Source organism: Rhincodon typus, chromosome 25, assembly GCF_021869965.1.
Source record: "Rhincodon typus isolate 14 chromosome 25, sRhiTyp1.1, whole genome shotgun sequence".
Lineage (NCBI taxonomy): Eukaryota > Metazoa > Chordata > Chondrichthyes > Orectolobiformes > Rhincodontidae > Rhincodon > Rhincodon typus.
The window spans coordinates 4,923,286-4,940,456 of NC_063356.1; the positions used below are offsets into that span (position 1 = coordinate 4,923,286).

The 17,171-nt window shown below is 44.4% G+C and overlaps 1 protein-coding gene across 3 annotated transcripts in view; it reads right to left on the minus strand.

Moving 5' to 3' along the window:
* kcnd3 (potassium voltage-gated channel, Shal-related subfamily, member 3) overlaps window positions 1-17,171 on the minus strand; it is a 329,540-nt gene that overhangs the window by 37,680 nt on the left and 274,689 nt on the right. For all 3 annotated transcript variants that reach the window (XM_048612098.1, XM_048612097.1, XM_048612096.1), the window contains exon 2: window positions 254-416. In XM_048612098.1, the coding sequence (XP_048468055.1) occupies window positions 254-416 (163 nt within the window). The remainder of the gene's footprint in view (window positions 1-253; window positions 417-17,171) is intronic.

Here is a 17,171-nt window from a genome sequence, read left to right on the forward strand (position 1 = left end):
AAGGGTCTAGGCCCGAAACGTCAGCTTTCCTGCTCCTCTCATGCTGCCTGGCCTGCTGTGTTCATCCAGCTCTACACCTTGTTATCTCAGTTTCTGGCTGGAATTTGGTTTGGCAGTGAGGGTAAGAATTTCCATTGATCAGGTTGATGTGGCTGGGGACTGGAGTGGAATTTCTGTTCCGCGATCCTCATTTTGTGGGTTCAGTGCTTTTCGGGCTTTTGGAGAATCAGGGGTGCGAGGCGGACGGAGTTACCTTTTGTGCCCGTCGCTTGTCTGCTCGCTGGTTCTGATGGTAGATCCTGCTGAAGTTAGACACGATGACTGGCACAGGTAGAGCAATCACCAGCACACCACTCAAGGAGCAGATGGAGCCAAAAATCTTCCCAGCGATTGTCTTTGGTACCATGTCACCATAGCTACGGGAGAAAGAGAAGATTACATTAGAATAGAGAAACTTACACCAGATGGGGAGTAATGGTTCATGAAGGAGGCTTATTCCTCTACGAATATATGAAAAGTCAAATTAGAAGCAGAAGTAGGCCATTCAGCCCCTCAAACCTGTTCTGCCATTCAATAGGATCCTAGCTTAGTTGTTTATATTTTGACTTCCATATTTCCACCTATTCCCCAACAACTTTTCATTCCCTTGCCTAACTCTGTCTTAAAAATATTCAATGACCCTGACTTTGCAAATCTACTGGGGCAAAGAGTTCTAAAGTCATACAGCTCTCTGAGAGGAAAAGAAATATTCTCTTCACCTCTATCCTCTGACCAACCTCAAGGGCAATTAGGGATGCGCAACAAATTTTGGCCTGGCTAGTGAGACTGGCATCCAGTGAGAGAATGGGGAATAGCCCACTTTCTCATCATTTCCCTTGGTCCCTTTCAGTTATCACATTCGCCCACTTCACTCTATCACTTGTCTCCCCAATATCTGTGTCTCATGGACAAGGCACGAGGCGGGAGTGTGACGGAATAATCTCCACTTCTCTGGATGACTGCAGCTCCAGCAACACTCAAGAACATAGAACTGTACAGCACAAGAACAAGCCCTTTGGCCCATCTATGCTGACCATGATGCCATTCTAGACTAATCTGGTCTGCCTGTATGCTCAACACTACCCAGCGGAGAGAAACCTCCTGGATTGACATCTCATTCACTACCTTCAATATTTATTCTCTGCATCAGTCATAGGTAGTGTGGTGTACAATGTACATGATGTACTCAAGCAACATCGCGAGGCATGGCTTAGCAAAGTAAGGATCAGGAATTCAGGTGAGGCTGAGGCAGCAATGACTATATGGAGCTCTGACTGAGTTATAACATCCATGCTCCCACAGAATCACAGAAGTGTTCACAGAATCATAGAATCCCTACAGTGCGGAGGCAGGCCATTCAGCCCATTGAGCCCATACCGACCCTCCAAAGAGCATCCCACCCAGAACCACCCCCCTACACCATCCCTGTAACCCTGCATTTCCCATGGCTAATATACCTAACCTACACATCCCTGGATACTACGGGCAATTTAGCATGGCCAATCCACCCTAACCTGCACATCTCTGGACTGTGGGAGGAAACCGGAGCATCCGGAGGAAACCCGCACAGACATGGGGTGAGCGTGCAAACTCCACACAGACAGTCGCCCGAGGGTGGAATCAAACCCAGGACCCTGGCGCTGTAGTGTTAATCACTGAGCCACAATGCAGCCCCAAAATGTTGTGGCAAAGAAGGAGGTCATTTAGCTCCTCATGTCTGGCCCCACTCTAAGAGACTCCTGCTCTCGTAGGCCCCCACCCTGCACCACGTCTGTTCCCACACACACAAGTCTTAACTTGGAACTTTCGTGCCATTTCCTCCATATTACTCCTAGCCTCTCTGTGGGTGTCACTACACTACCTGGACTATATTGAGCCAAGGAGGTGGCTGACCACCACCTTCTCAAGGCCAATTAGGGACTGGTAATAAATGCTGGACCAACCAGTGATAATATCCTAAGAATGAATGAAAGAGAAACCTTACATCTCCATTAGGTTATAGAGATAACAAGGTGTAGAGCTGGATGAACACAGCATCAGAGGAGCAGAAAAGCTGACATTTCGGTTCATCTCCATTAGGTTCCCGCTTTTTTGTTTCTACAGGACCCTCTCATGCCTAAAATCATGTCACTTGACCTTCCATACCAGTCTCTGTAGGTCCTATCTGTAGGCATTTGGTACTGAGTAACGGTGGGGCTCATTGGGCGATACTCCAGAGAAGACAATATTCATTTTCTTTTCAAAAACTCATTGGTTCACATAGCCACTGAAAGCTGTTTCAGATATAACTTAATTCTATCAACCTGGGTTAGAATTGGATCCAGGTATTGGCAGTGAGAGGTCCCAAAGCCCGTCTCTCTCACTCTGGACAGATATTTGCATTCTTTTCGTACAAATCATTCACCGACACTCAGTTACACTGAGTAAAATATTCCATTATTTTATTGCTGGTAATCCACTCCCAGCTATTTGTTTATTCTATGTAAAAACTTCCAGAACTCCCCCTTGAGATTCCAGCCTGCAACTTCTTTATTTATCTAACCTTTGATCTCTGCTATTGATGCCTGGTGTCTAATCTTTTACTCTTCTGCTTTTATTCCCATGATGAAGGGAAGCCTGCAGACGTTGCTGAGATTCTGAATGACAGGATTAAATGATGGCAGCTGCTGTCCCATGTCACTGTCTCTCATTATCTTTTCTCATGTTTGGGGATCACACGTGGTCAGGACCTGTCATTTAAGTTTGGCTTCAGGTCAAAGGAAACTTATTGACTGATGGCTGAAGCGCCCTAACTTACCAATTCCCATTTCCTTGCTTGTTAAAGTGAGTGACTTCAGCAAATTGAGAAGCCCTGTAGGTGTTTCAGGGGTTTTGTGTGAGCATGCTTCATTTCAATATGTCAAAAGACATTTTCCTCAGCTGTTTCCAACACCAGCACAATCCCCTCTTCAACAACCTCACCCAACCCAATTTCTCCAATTTATTTTGATTCTAAGACTACACGTGCATCACCACTTTGGATTTTTCTGACAGGTTTTTTTTATTTACCTGTGGGATGTGGGTGCCCCTGGCTGGCCTTCATTTATTGCTTGTCCCTATCTGCCTTTGAACTGAGTGGCTTTGCTAGACCATTTCAGAGGGCAGTTGAGAATGAACCCCATTGCTGTGGGTCTGGAGTCACGTGTAGGCCAGACCAGGTAAGGATGGCAGATTTCCTTCTATGAAGGAAGGACATCAGTGAACCAGATGGATTTTTCTTGACAATTGACAATGGTTTCATGGCCATCAGCAGATTCTTAATCTACTATTAAATTCAAATTCCACCAGCTCCCCTAGTGGGATTTGAACCCAGGTCCCCAGAACATTAGCTGAGTTTCTGGCTAGCAATAATACCACTAGGCCATCGCCTCCCCAATTATGGGCCAATTCTGATACTAAATGTATTGGAAACACAGTTTCTGAGCACAGTCTGATTTCTGTTGCCCTTCCCCTGAAATTTAGACCTTCCCTATTTTCCAATTGTCTAACCTTTTCATTCTACATAATAACTTCCACTTATAGTTCAACATTCCAGGGTGCTTCACAGAAGTGTTACTCGGGAGAATTTGGCACCGAATCAGATTAAGGTATTTTAGATCAGTTTATCAAGATAGGGTTTAGTAGATATCACGACGAGCCCCTGAGGTAGATTGCAATTTATCTCAATGGTCATGTGTTAGAGACTATGCCAGAAGGTTGGAACTAGTGTAGCTCAGAGCAAAGACCTCTCCTTGGAGAGAAGAAGGCTAAGAGTCCTGACAGAGGTCACCAAAATCATGAGCTGCCTCACAGTGCCAGGGACCCAGGTTCGATACCAACCTCGGGCAACTGTCTGTATGGAGTTTGCACGTCCTCTCCATGTCTGTGTGTGTTTCCTGCAAGTGCTCCGGTTTCCTCCCACAGTCCAAAGATGTGCAGGCTAGGTGAATTGACTGTGCTACAGTGCCCAGGGATGTGTCAGCTAGGTGGGTTAGCAGGAATTGGTGGGGCGGGGTTTGGGTGGGATGCTCTTTGGAGGGTCAGTGTGGATTTGATTTGAATGGCCTGCTTCCACACTGTATGGGTTCTGTGAAAGTGGGAAAGCAGAGCATTTGAAAGGTTTAGGAAGGGGTGTCAGACCTTAAGTGAGGACTTGGCAGCTGAAGACACGCCTGCTAATCATGAAGATATCCTTTATACCTTTATCATCCTTGTTTGTCCCAATAGGGTACAGTTCTCCTGGCGATCAAACTCCCAAACATGCTCATGGGGCTACTATCTGCGTCTGTGTGTCAATCACGAATGTTTGTTTTTTCTTCCCTGGAGCGTGAAGAAGCACAGAAGCCAGATCTGTTTCTCTTTCTGTCCCATGTGCACCTTCATTGCGTCAGCCCCACGTGAGGATGGCTCAGCTCTTTCAGATGTATTACAGAATTCTGTTCGTCTTTTACTCATCAAGGTCATGTTAGCATTGGACCAGCCTTCCCCCTGATTTTGGAATAAGATTAATTTAGGTTTGGAACAGTCTCTCAGAATAGAAGATTATTCACCAGAGCACTCCAAAGAAAACATGGCAGTCACAAATAATTTGTAATTTTTCAATTTTGGCATAAAATGATTGTTTGATGGGAATTGGGGATGGGAGGACGGGAATGCTGTTACACTAACTATAAAAATTAACCCTATCAGGTGACAGGGTTCTTTTTTACTGTTGGTTTTTAGATTATAACTGACAACAACAGTATTTACTGCTCCTGAACTGAGTGGTTTGCTCGGCCAATCAGAAGGCAGTTAAGGGGCAACCATGTTGCTGTGGGTTTGGAGTAACATGTAGGCCTGACCAGGTAAAGATGGGAGATTTCCTTCCCTAAAGGGCATTCATGATCCAGACATAAAAACAGAAATTGCTGGAGAAACTCAGCAAATCTGACAGCATCTGTGGAGAGAAAGCAGTGTCAACATTTCAGGTCCAATGACCGTTCTGCAGAACCAGATGATTTTTTTAATGACAATTTTGTATTTTCATGAACACCTTTACCCCAGCTAACATTTTAATTCCAGTTTTGTTTATAAACTGGGTTTAATTTTCCTAATGCCCCTCCAGTCGGATTCGAACTCATAACTCCAGAACTTTTGTCTAGACTTTTGCATTATGCATCCAGCACATAACCACTACGGTTACCAACCCTGTATCATTGGTTGTGATGTGCTGTGGCACCAAGCCAATTCACCAATGGCAGGAGTGCTTGAGGGTAGGGGGTGGGTTGGGGTGAAGGTCACATGATGTCACCTCTGAGAATATAGCCAATCAGAGTTCACAACGCAGCCATCACTCTGTTACATCAATGTAACAGAGAAAGTAGGAAAGATTTCTTCCTAAAGTCCAATTCACAATTCACCAAGACTCCTAAAACAGCCCCTTCCAAACCCATGACCACTTCCATCTAGAAGGTCAAGGGAAGCAGACATATGGGAATGCCATCACCTCCAAGTTCCCCTCCAAGCCACACACCATCCTGACTTGGAAATATATCGCCGTTCCTTCACTGTCGCTGGGGTCAAAATCCTGGAATTCCCTCCCTAAGGGGGCATTGTGGGTCAACCCACAGCAGGTGGACTGCAGCGGTACAAGAAGGCAGCTCACCACCACCTTCTCCAGGGCAACTAGGGATGGGGAATAAATGCTGCCTCAGCCATTAATGCTCCCGAATAAAAAACAATGAGTGAGGTCGTGGGATTTATCTCCAGTGTCGATGATTGAGACAAGGCCAATGTCAACACCCAGAGGTTAGCTTGGACAGCTGGATGAATCACAGAGTTCAGAATTATTATAGCACAGAAGGAGGCCATTTGGCCCATCATGTCTGCACTGTCCCTTCAAATGTGCATCATTATCTATAGTGTCAGTCTCCTGCTACTCCACACCCTTGTTCACTATCTATCCAAATAATCATCCAACGCTCTCTTCATTGCTTCAATTGAATCTTCCTTCATCACATTTCCAGGCATTGAAGGGAATAGGCTGAGTGACTGTGATGGACACATGGTACAAACATGAATGTCCCTCCCAGTAGCACAGGCTAAAGTTCTCCCCAGTTGTTGGTTGTATTAACTCTGCTGACAGTTTATAGAATAAACCTCTAGTAAAACTCCTCCCTAACTTTGTACCACACCCAAGCAAACTTCCAGCAACTAAAGTTAACCATAACCCACCAGTAAATGTACTTAAACTAACTCCCTACCCATTCACTTTTCTCAAATTCCTCAGAAATACAGCACAAATTGCAATAGATCAGTTATGGATTTATTTGGTAGACAATGGTATGGAGGCACTGGGTTAGTAATTCAGGGACCCCAGGTTAATAATCTAGGGACAGAGGTTCAAATCCCATCATGGTAACTGGGGGAATTTAAATTGTATTTGTTAATTTGGAATTAAAAACTTATCCCTGTGGCAGGGGGTTGTTGCATAAACCCATCTGGTTTATCAGTGTCTCTCAGGGGAGTAAATCTGCCATCCTTACCCAGTCTGCCTACATGTGACTCCAGACCCAGGGTGATGGAGTTGACTCTTAACTACCCTTTGGAGTGGCTAAGCAAGCCATTCAGTTTAAGGGCAATTGGAATTGGGCAACAAAGCCAGCCTTCTGAGTGACACCCACATATTATGAAAGAATGGAGAAATGGGAAATTGTGTCCTTTTAAGCAGCTATAGACAACCGTGCCCTTTTCCCTCCCTGTGTTTAAGACTGTTAATTACTGCTGTCTGACAATATCATCCTCCATTTACTCTCAGAGATATGTAGGGCGGGTAAGGGAGGCGGTGGAGTCTGGTACAGGAGGAGAGCTTTCTCTGGGAATTCTGATAACAATCTCTCTGTTGAAGATGAAGCGCATGACTGAATGACTGAGGCTGAGATTGCTGTCCTTTTGCTGAGAGCATTATCTGCGCAATCTGACAATATCGCTTTGTGCCAGTATCAGACAATTCCTCTGACAGATCTTGACGCAGAGGGATTCAGAAAATGCAATTCTCCACCGCTTCTGCTTTTATTCCACGGAGTTCTGCAGTGCCATGATTAGGAGTTGCTTCAGTTTTGTTCACAGTCCTGAGCACGCAATACTTGGGCAGTGAGGGGAGGGTGGAATCTTGTGGAGGGCAGGTTTGCCTACTGGGTGCAGCGTTGGTGAGGTACTTGTGTCACCTTTTTTCAGGAAAGCTTGCTGTGTCTACACTCAGGCACTTAACTGGATGGCAGTGTGGGCACGGCACCAAGGGCCCTGGGGTCGGACCCCTCCTCTGCCCAGTACTGGTGACCATACAGAGGCAACTCAGATCTAGGAAGGAGTGAGCAATGAGGCATTGATGGTGGGTGGACTGATGGGGGCAGGAGGAGTGAGTGACATTGAAGGTAACGGTAGGGAGTGTCTATCCCTGAGCTCTCGATGCTGGGTCCCTCGATCAGGCATTGAATGCTGCACTAGAGGAGGGGGCCATCGTTGGAAGGAAACTGAGGCCTGGTCTGCCTCTTATCTACCTCAGTATTGTTTCAAGGAAGAGTAGGGGAGTTTTGACAAATGCACTGGTCAACATTTATTGTTTTTATAAATCCTTTAATGAACATCAGTAAAAAGAGTTTATATGGTCATGACCAAAGTGCTAATTGTGGGATCTTTCTATGCACAATTTATCTCAAACTCACAACACAATGTCCGGCGTTAGACTTGATTTGAGTGCATTTGCTCAATAATCCTGAGGGTTTAAAAAATTACGGTGACAACTGATTTATTATTGTCAATCAGTCTACATGTGTGGGGCACCCGCATGTACTGGAAGCTACTAATATTAATGCACAGGGTCCTATTCTTCAAGACAGCAAGAATAGATACTCACACTGTGCCTGCTTTAGCTCAATAGAATAGGTGGCAGATATCTGCTGATTCACTTCCCATGGCATAACTTAAGCCATCAACTTCAACTGCCCTGGCTTAAGATTTAAACAAAAGCTTGGCAGTTACCTCTCAGTCATCATTGACTGGTGCGATCTGCATGGCAATGACTCAAAATCCATTCTCCAATCAGTCGACGCTGTCCTGCCTCACAGTATGTTTCTCTGTTACATTGGCATTTCTTGCCAATGGTCCTAATGGTTGCTCGGTGAAAAGCTTTGATAAAGTGATTGTGGTTGACCTGAGGCTAGATAAATGCACGTCTTTCTTTAGTTGTTGGCATATTTCCCATTGCTTGTGTGCTTTTCTCTGGGCAGGAGGAGATCAGAATGTGACAAGTGGAGGTGGTGGTGACTGTTAGTTGGGAAGGAGGGGTGTTGCAGTGTGAGAAAGGTCTAATTTAGGTGTTACCATGTTTGGGTTGTGTTCATTTATAACAGCGACCAATCTGTTATGATGCTGTAGGTATGTCTACATCTGCTTAGTTGTTACTTTCTTTGTACTTATTTGGAGCTATTTTGAATGTAATTGTTCAGCAGTCTGTTGCTTTGTTGAGCCCTGTCTGGCAAAGAGACCTCAGCTGTTTAAACATCTCCCTCAGCTGATTCACCATTATCGTGGTGGATATGCTGCAAGTTATTGAAATAAGACATTTCTTTCTGAAATGTATCTACAAATAATAAGGGTCAGAATGTACTGTGGTTTATGAACTCCACGCAGGGTGTAAGCCGATGTGTCAATTGTAATTAAACTGTTGATAAACGCAAGAAAGCAGAGAACAGATATTCCCTGGTAATCTGCACAAAATAAAGCTCACATTAATTGTAATTGCTGGAAAAGTTCAGCAGATCTGGCAGCAACTGTGGAGAAAAATCAGAGTTAGCATTTTAGGTCCAATGACCCTACCTCAGAACTCTGCGATGATCAGGTCAGCCATGATCTCATTGACTGATGGAGCAAATTTGATGGGCTAAATGGCCTACTTCTGCCCTCACAGCTTATGGTCTTTTGAAGTCTTGGTTCAAATTAGAGACTGCAGTCGACAGAGGGAAATAATTAATTTTTAAGTGCATTTGAATCAGGTGTACATATTAAACTTTGGGCTGTAGAATTGCAGTCAGAACTCTACATTATTGCCTACACGTTTAATGGGATTATTGGATTTTCACAAGCAATTGGAACCAATCACAGAGTATTGATATGTAGATGTGGTGATATTGATCGATATCAGTTGCTGAATTAAGTCCCAGGTGAAGTTGAAGATGAAGCTGAAAGACAGGCTCACTGATTGGTGTCAGGAACCAAAGGGGAAAGGGGTGAATGTTCTGTCGCCTCGTTTCTTGGTACAAACCAGAAGCGCTTGTGGTGAATTTTGTGACGAACAGACCACAATTTTCCCTTGAGGGTGGAATGACAAGACAAGAGAGGAAAGCACTGCCATCTGAGCAACACAACTGAATTCTCAACCTTGATGTTGTCCATATTTTTGACCATTATGTTTACATTCCAATAATGGTGCTCAGTTCCGAAGATACATGGATGAGGGCTTGTTCTACTGGGTACTGAGCATAACAATGAAGTGGGTGGTAGGTAGAGAGTCAGAAATGAGGAGAAGGAGGCCATTCCACGCTAACAGCCTATCCCTTAGTCAATGAGACATGCCTGACCTGGACTTCATTTACCCACCATCAGCCTATACCCCTTTTTAGATCCATTGCACTAAACCAGGCCACTCAGCCCATTGTGATTGTGCTAGCTCTTTGAAGGAACTACTTGCTCTCAGTGTCATACCTCCACATTTCGCCCATGACCCTGTAAGTAATTGTCCAAAACCCCATTAATGTTGAATACATAGTTATATAGATACTGATAATTTAGATCCTGATAATTCTCTGAAGTACCGTCTTTTCAAATGAAATACTTCATCAAGTTTCTGACTGGTTTTCTCAGGTGGTTGTGAAAGATACCCATGTCATCGTCTAAAGAGCAAGCAGGTTCTTCTCGTGTCATGATTAATGTTTATCCTGAAAACAGCATGGCAAAAATGTGATTCATTTCTTTATCTTACTGTTGTTCATAGGAGCTTGCAATGTGCAAACTATCCTCTGCAATTATGTGCATAGGAACAGAAACTGCACCACTTCTGTTGGAAAGCATCTTGTTTGATCCTGATGAGGTGAAAAATGTGTTCTAGTTCTTTTATACAGTTCAGAAGGGGTTAATGTTCATGTTATATCTGTACCAGCTCCCTAAAGTCCTTGTCATTATTCCTGACCAAATGTGGTTGTACTTATTGTTATCATGCAATAATCCTTCTTGTTACCTCAGAGCAGTGCCTCTTGTGTAGATACTTTATAGTGGCGTATCCTTCACTATTAGTCAGTGGATAGACCGGAGACAAGCAAAGACAAAGGAGAATTGGTGGGGAGGCAATGTCAGTGCAGAAACTACCTCAAGCCAATTTTTGGTATGGCAACTGCTCTTCCCAAGACCGCAAGAAACTACAGAGTCGTGGAAACAGCCCAGTCCATCAAGCCAACCAGCCTTCCATCCATTGACTCCATCTATACTTCCCGCTGCCTCAGGAAAGTGACAAACATAATTAAAGACCCCTCCCCACCCTGGTTACACTCTCAACCGCCCTCTTCCTTCAGGAAGAAGATATACAAGTTTGAATACATGGACAAATAGATTCAACAACAGTATCTTCCCCGCTTTTAGTGTAATTTTGGACGGGCCTCTCAAATGTTAATTCTGATCTCTCTTTGCATCTTCTCTGTGCCTGTAATACTGTATTCTGTGCTCTATTCTGTTACCCTGATGCGTCTGTATGGTATGATCTGCCCGTAGAGCACACAAAACAACGCTTTTCACTGTATCCAGGGACATGTGACAACAATCAATCAACCAAGCAACCATTACAAGACATTGCTAAAGGTGGCAAACTCCACAAGGTGCAAGCTGTAGGCCCCTTAGAAACTGCCGCATGGTTACAGCAGTGTGGGCCTGACCCTACCAGGAGGAGAAGAAAGCCAGAAGACCCCAAAGAAAATATAACAACACAGTTAGTGCTTTTCCCATATTAAGAGCATTGCCACGTGAAGAAGGCAGAGAGTTAGTCAGCATCGTGACCAACAGAAAAACACTGCAGCAGCAGAGGAAACAGGAATAATGCAAGATTAGCATTCAAAAAGCAAAACTTCATTCAAAAGCTGGTAAGAAGTGCTGGGGCAAATGTGGGAGATAGGAAAAGAGAAAAAAGCTAGCCACAATTAAAAATGCAAAGGTCTTAGCAAAGACATTCTGTGTGGAGCAAGTGACAGTCCCTGGAAGTAAATTTGGAGCTTCCTAAAGAGAAAAGGGAATAACTTTATGAAAAATGTTGTAAGGGTCAGGAAAGGGAGGCAAGGTGGAATATGAGAGTACTAATCTCTTATATCAAACAATGACACTATTTGCATTAGGTTCCACTAGGCACAGCTGCAAGGATCACTGAAAGAGCCCGAAATAAATTTAGACTAGGGCTACTGAATTGGGAAAGGCTCAGAATTAAGTTAAGCTGAAAATGAGAACATTTAAAGAAATTTAGGTGAAGAATCTATCAGAAAAGGAAACGTCGGGAAAAATTAAAGATTTAAGAGGACTGGGACTCAATATTCAAGCAGAGATGAATGATTGAGAGAAATGAATAACCAGTTAGTGACGCAGAAGCACTAGGAAGAGGGAATAGTTTCTCGTTGTAGCCACGGTTCTCCAGTTCCTCATTGTCACTTCCCATTCAGAGCAAGCAGGTATAACCTGAATGACATTAACTAGAATTCCACTGTCTAACTTGCCTTACTATCTGTCAAATCTGTACAGAACATCAAACCAATTGTCCAACACTGGTCTGGCACTCAACCACTCATTGAAATGGCAGAAGATCAAGGTTGATGGCTTGCAATTTCCCACCCAGCCTGCCCCACAATCGCCAACCTATGCTGAGAGTGGTCAATCAAGAAATATATTTACCATATAAATCATCAGTCATTATTTGAATGATGTTAAGGCAGTTAAATGCCCAGAGCCACTTTGGAATCTCAAAATTGTTGTGGTGCAAAATTAGGCCATTTGATCCATTGTACTGGTTCTATTCCCAATCTCCTGCCTCCTCCCCAGACCCCAGCACATCAATTCTATCCAACAAACACACAATGCCCTCTTGAATGCTTCAAGTAAATAAGGCCTCATTCTGACGTATTCAGGAACTCACAAAAAACGAAAGAACTGTGGATGCTGTAAATCAGGAAGCAAAACAGAACTAACTTTTCGGGTCAGATGACCCTTCCTCAGAACATTCTGAGGAAGGGTCACCGGACCCGAAAGTTTATCTACGTTTTTTCCTTCACAGATGTTGCCAGACCTGCTGAGCTTTTCCAGCAATTTCTGTTTTGTTTCCAGGAACTCTCATACTTTGTTTTGTGATAAACTCCAGGATAGGAACCTTACCCCCAGGCTAACAAACCCATACCCAGCCGAAATACAGGCCTATGGGCCTGGTGGAATATCTCGAGTAGACATACTGTTAAACCTATTGTTTGATGGCAGACATGGGTTTTCCAATGTACTGAGCGAGTCTTAGGTTCATGTTCTCTTGCTGTTTCCTGTTGGTAACGTTCGAAATTCCAGCTCAATCCCAGTTCAGACAACAGTGCCTCAAAATTGTGCCTCAGTCCCAGCAGGAGTGAATTCCTAAAATGACCCCTGGGTCTTAGTTCCAGAGACTCGAGAGGTCAGGGTGAGATCTTAGGGAAGCTGATTTTAACAGAAATGGAAAAACCTGGAATCTTACTGTCTCAATAAATCCTCCATATCGAATTCATTGACTGTAAAGCATTTAGTTGCCCTGAAATCGTGAAAAATGCTTTAGAAATGCAACTCATTTTGGACTCTACACCGAGTTCAACAATTTGAGGGCTTGGGGCACTTTCTCTCATGTCCTTACCCCAACTCCCACTCACCAGGCCTTGTTATCACACAGTCAGCTATTACATACAACACATTGTTAGCCAATAATTGTCCCCATTAGTAGCTATTCATTCTCCCAGGCTGACTGTTATCCACTCCTTTGTCTGTCCAACTGTTCTTCTCTCTCTTTGGGCTCTATCTCTACCTGTTGTTTACTCCTTACACCTCCCCCCCACTCTCCCACCCCCACACTCTATTTCCTGTATAAAAAACATTTTCCCAGCTGCCATCAGTTCTGAGGAAGGATCACCAGACCCGAAACATTAACTCTGATTTATCTCTACAGATGCTGCCAGACCTGCTGAGCTTTCTCAGCAACTTCTATTTTTGTTTCATTTCTTCCTTACTTTCACTCATTCTTTTGCTCTCTTTTTGGGTTTTGCCTTTGTCAGCCTTGACCCCTTATCCCAGTGCATTGTATCGTTGAGAGTTCTTGGTTTATTTTCACTGCTCATGTGCACAGTTGGAGTCCGCCCCAGTTAGATGGATAAGCCGTTGGATTCCCTTTACTGCTGAGGATAACTTGGAACTATCCGCCATCTGCTGAACTCACTCATCCCTGAAAAACATACAGCTGTTCAATACCAATTGGCTTGTCATGCCTTCCCTGTCTTTTGCTCCTTATCACATCTTAACTAACATATACACAGATCACAGCTGACGCTAACTCTGAAAGAGAACAGAGATGGTAAAAAATGCTTCAGAAGGATTCTTCCCACACATTGATCATTTGTAAGTTGCACTGGATCAGGAGCTGGGGTTCTGTTTGTGTAAGTTCTCTTTGTGTTGACAGTACAAGGATGGGACAGCATCCAGCCACTGGTGAAGGCATTGTCCAATTTTTCTAAAAAAAATCATTCACTGGATATGGCATCCTTGGCCAGGCAAGCATTTATTGCCCATTCCTAATTGCCCAGAGGGTAATTGAGAGTCAAACACATTGCTGTGGGTCTGGAGTCACATCTAGATCAGACCAGGTAAGGATGGCAGTTTCCTTCTCTAAACAACATTTGTGAACCAGTTGGACTTTTCTAACAATTGAACTTGGTTTCATGGCCATCAGAAGATCTTAATTCCAGATTTTTATTGAATTTAAATTCCACCATCTGCCAATGGCAGGATTTGAATCCAGAGCATTAACTTGGTCTCTAGTTTAACAGTCCAGTGGCAGTACCACTAGACCATTACCTCCCCAGTTGGACTATGTGCTGTTGATTTAAATAAAAACATTTTTCACGAGATGCTGGTGTCATTGGCTGGCCCAGCATTTATTGCCCACTCCTAATGTTCAATGAGAAGAAAAATACAACGTCATCCCTGTCATCCCTTTTTGTGTAAGCAAAGATCCCTGAGGATGTTATTTTAAGGAACAGCAGGAGACCTGGCCCCGATTGTCCTGATCAATAACTATCCCTCAGCCTGGTCACTATCTTCTCAATTTGTGGGAGCTTGCAATGCATAAATTTGCTGCTGTGTTTCCTGCAATACAACAGTGAGCGTACTTCAGAAAGTACCTTAATGTCGAGAAGGGAAGGTGATGGGCTAGTAGGATTATCACTATACTATTAATCCAGAGACCCAGGTAATGTTCTAGGGAGCACAACAAATGCTGGAGATCACAGCGGGTCAGGCAGCATCTGTGGAGAGAGAGCAAGCTAATGTTTCGAGTCTAAATGACTCTTCATCAGAGCTGATGTGAGGTGTAGAGGGGGCAGCATTTATGCAATAGTTTGAGGATTGGGGGGTGATTGGTGTAGGGTGCTGTTGGAGAAAAAAATGTTCAAAGTTCAGATAAAGTGATGGGAATGTGAGAATGGCAGAACAGCAGAGTGCCTAATTGTCAGACTGGGAAGAACAGACAGTCCCACTGGAGTTGGGGGAGGGGAGAGAGGACATGGTGACAGAGAATGCAACAAGTAAAGCTTCACAATTCAAAGATGCTGAGCTCAATATTAAGTCCAGAAGGCTGTAAAGTTCAGTCTGAAGATGAGATTTTGTTCCTCCAGTTTTTGCTGTGATTCACTGGAACACTGCAGCATGCCAAGGACAGACACATGGGCATGCGAGCAGGACAATGTGTTAAAATGACCGGCTATGGGAATGTTGGGGTCCTGCTTGCGCACAGACCGCAGTTGTTCCGCAAAGCGGTCACCCAGTCTGCGTTTGATTTCTCCAATGTAGAGCAGTTAAGGCTAATGTTCTGGGGACCTGGGTTCAAATCCTGCAATGGCACATGGTTGAATTTGAATTCAATTTTTTAAAAAAATCTGGAATTAAGCATCTGATGATGAGCATGAGACCATTATTGATTGTCCTTACCAGGTTTGGCCTACATGTGACTCCAGACCCAGAGCAATGTGGTTCACTCTCAACTTCTCTCTGAAATGACCCTAGCAAGCCACTCAGTTCAAGGGCAGTTAGGGACAGGCGGTAAACGTTGGCCATGCCCCACACCCATGAGTGAATGAATAAATAAAAAAACACTTTGGAAGTGCCGGATCATGCACATTGCAACACAAATGTATTTTTCCTTCATCCTTTTCCTTTTCTTTCTGCCATTGCTCCCTCGTCATCTTTCCTTTATCTCCTTCCCTTCTAGAAGATGCAGGAGATAAAACACAAAAACAGAAGTTGCTGGAAAAGCTCAGCAGGTCTGGCAGCATCTGTGAAGGAAAAATCCGAGTTAACGTTTTGGGTCCGGTGACCTCTCCTCAGAAATCCGAAACATTAATTCTGATTTTTTTCTTCACAGGTGCTGCCAGACCTGCTGAGCTTTTCCACCAACTTCTGTTTTTGTGCCTAATTTACAGCATTCACAGTTCTTTCAGTTTTTATTTGTGCAGGAGATAAACTCTTCCTCACCCTTCTCCCCACTTCAACCACTCCCAGAACTTTCCAGAGCGACTTCAAACACAGTATCGCCAGGAGCTGATTCTCATCCAGACTCCAGTTTGCTGAAGGAGCAAATTACTGTAGATGCTGGAATCCGTACTGAAAACAAAATATACTGGAGATCACAGCGGGTCAGGCAGCGTCTGTAGAGAGAGAGCAAACGAACAGTCTAGGCTGGAAATGTTAGTTTGCTCTCTCTCCATGGATGCTGCCTGACCAATTTGCCGGAAATGGGCAGAATGGGAATTTTGGGTGTGACATTTCCACAGGTTATTCATACCAGACCTTGAGATGGGCAGATATAAATGCAAAACAAGAAATGCAGTCCATCCATGAAGGTTGCGATGCAATGGGCATTTGCATATCACAAGAAAATTATAAATATTCAAAATCTCAGTAGCACTTTGTGTCCATGATCTTCAGTACCGAGTTTTATTCCTGTCCCTTCCAAGTGTGAGCTCAGTAAACTCCTCAGAGACTTCACTCGTCAATCATACAAAATTGCTTCAGAGTATTAATACAATAAGCTAATTATCTTTATTCTGTGATAGTAGGAACTGCAGATGCTGGAGAATCCGAGACAACAAGGTGCAGGGCTGGATGAACACAGCAGGCCAAGCAGCATCATAGGAGCAGAGAGGCTGACGTTTCGGGCCTAGACCCTTCATCAGAAAAGGGGGAGGGGAAGGGGGTTTTGAAATAAATAGGGAGAGAGTGGGAGGCGGATAGAAGAGGGATAGAGGAGAGGATAGGTGGAGAGGAAACAAACAGGTCGAAGAGGCGGGGATGGGGCCAGGAAAGGTGAGTGTAGGTAGGGAGTTAGGAAGGGGATAGGTCAGTCCAGGGAGGACGGACAGGTCAAGGGGGCGGGATGAGGTTGGTCGGTAGGAGATGGAGGTGCGGCTTGAGGTGGGAGGAGGGGATAGGTGGGAGGAAGAACAGGTTAGGGAGGCAGGGACGAGCTGGACTGGTTTTGGGATGCGGTAGGGGGAGGGGAGATTTTGAAACTTGTGAAATCCACATTGATACCATTGGGCTGCAGGGTTCCCAAGCGGAATATGAGTTGCTGTTCCTGCAACCTTCGGGTGGCATCGTTGTGGCACTGCAGGAGGCCCAGGATGGACATGTCGTCTGAGGAATGGGAGGGGGAGTTGAAATGGTTCGCGACTGGGAGGTGCAGTTGTTTATTGCGAACCGAGCGTAGGTGTTCTGCAAAGCGGTCCCCGAGCCTCCGCTTGGTTTCCCCGATGTAGAGGAGGCCACAC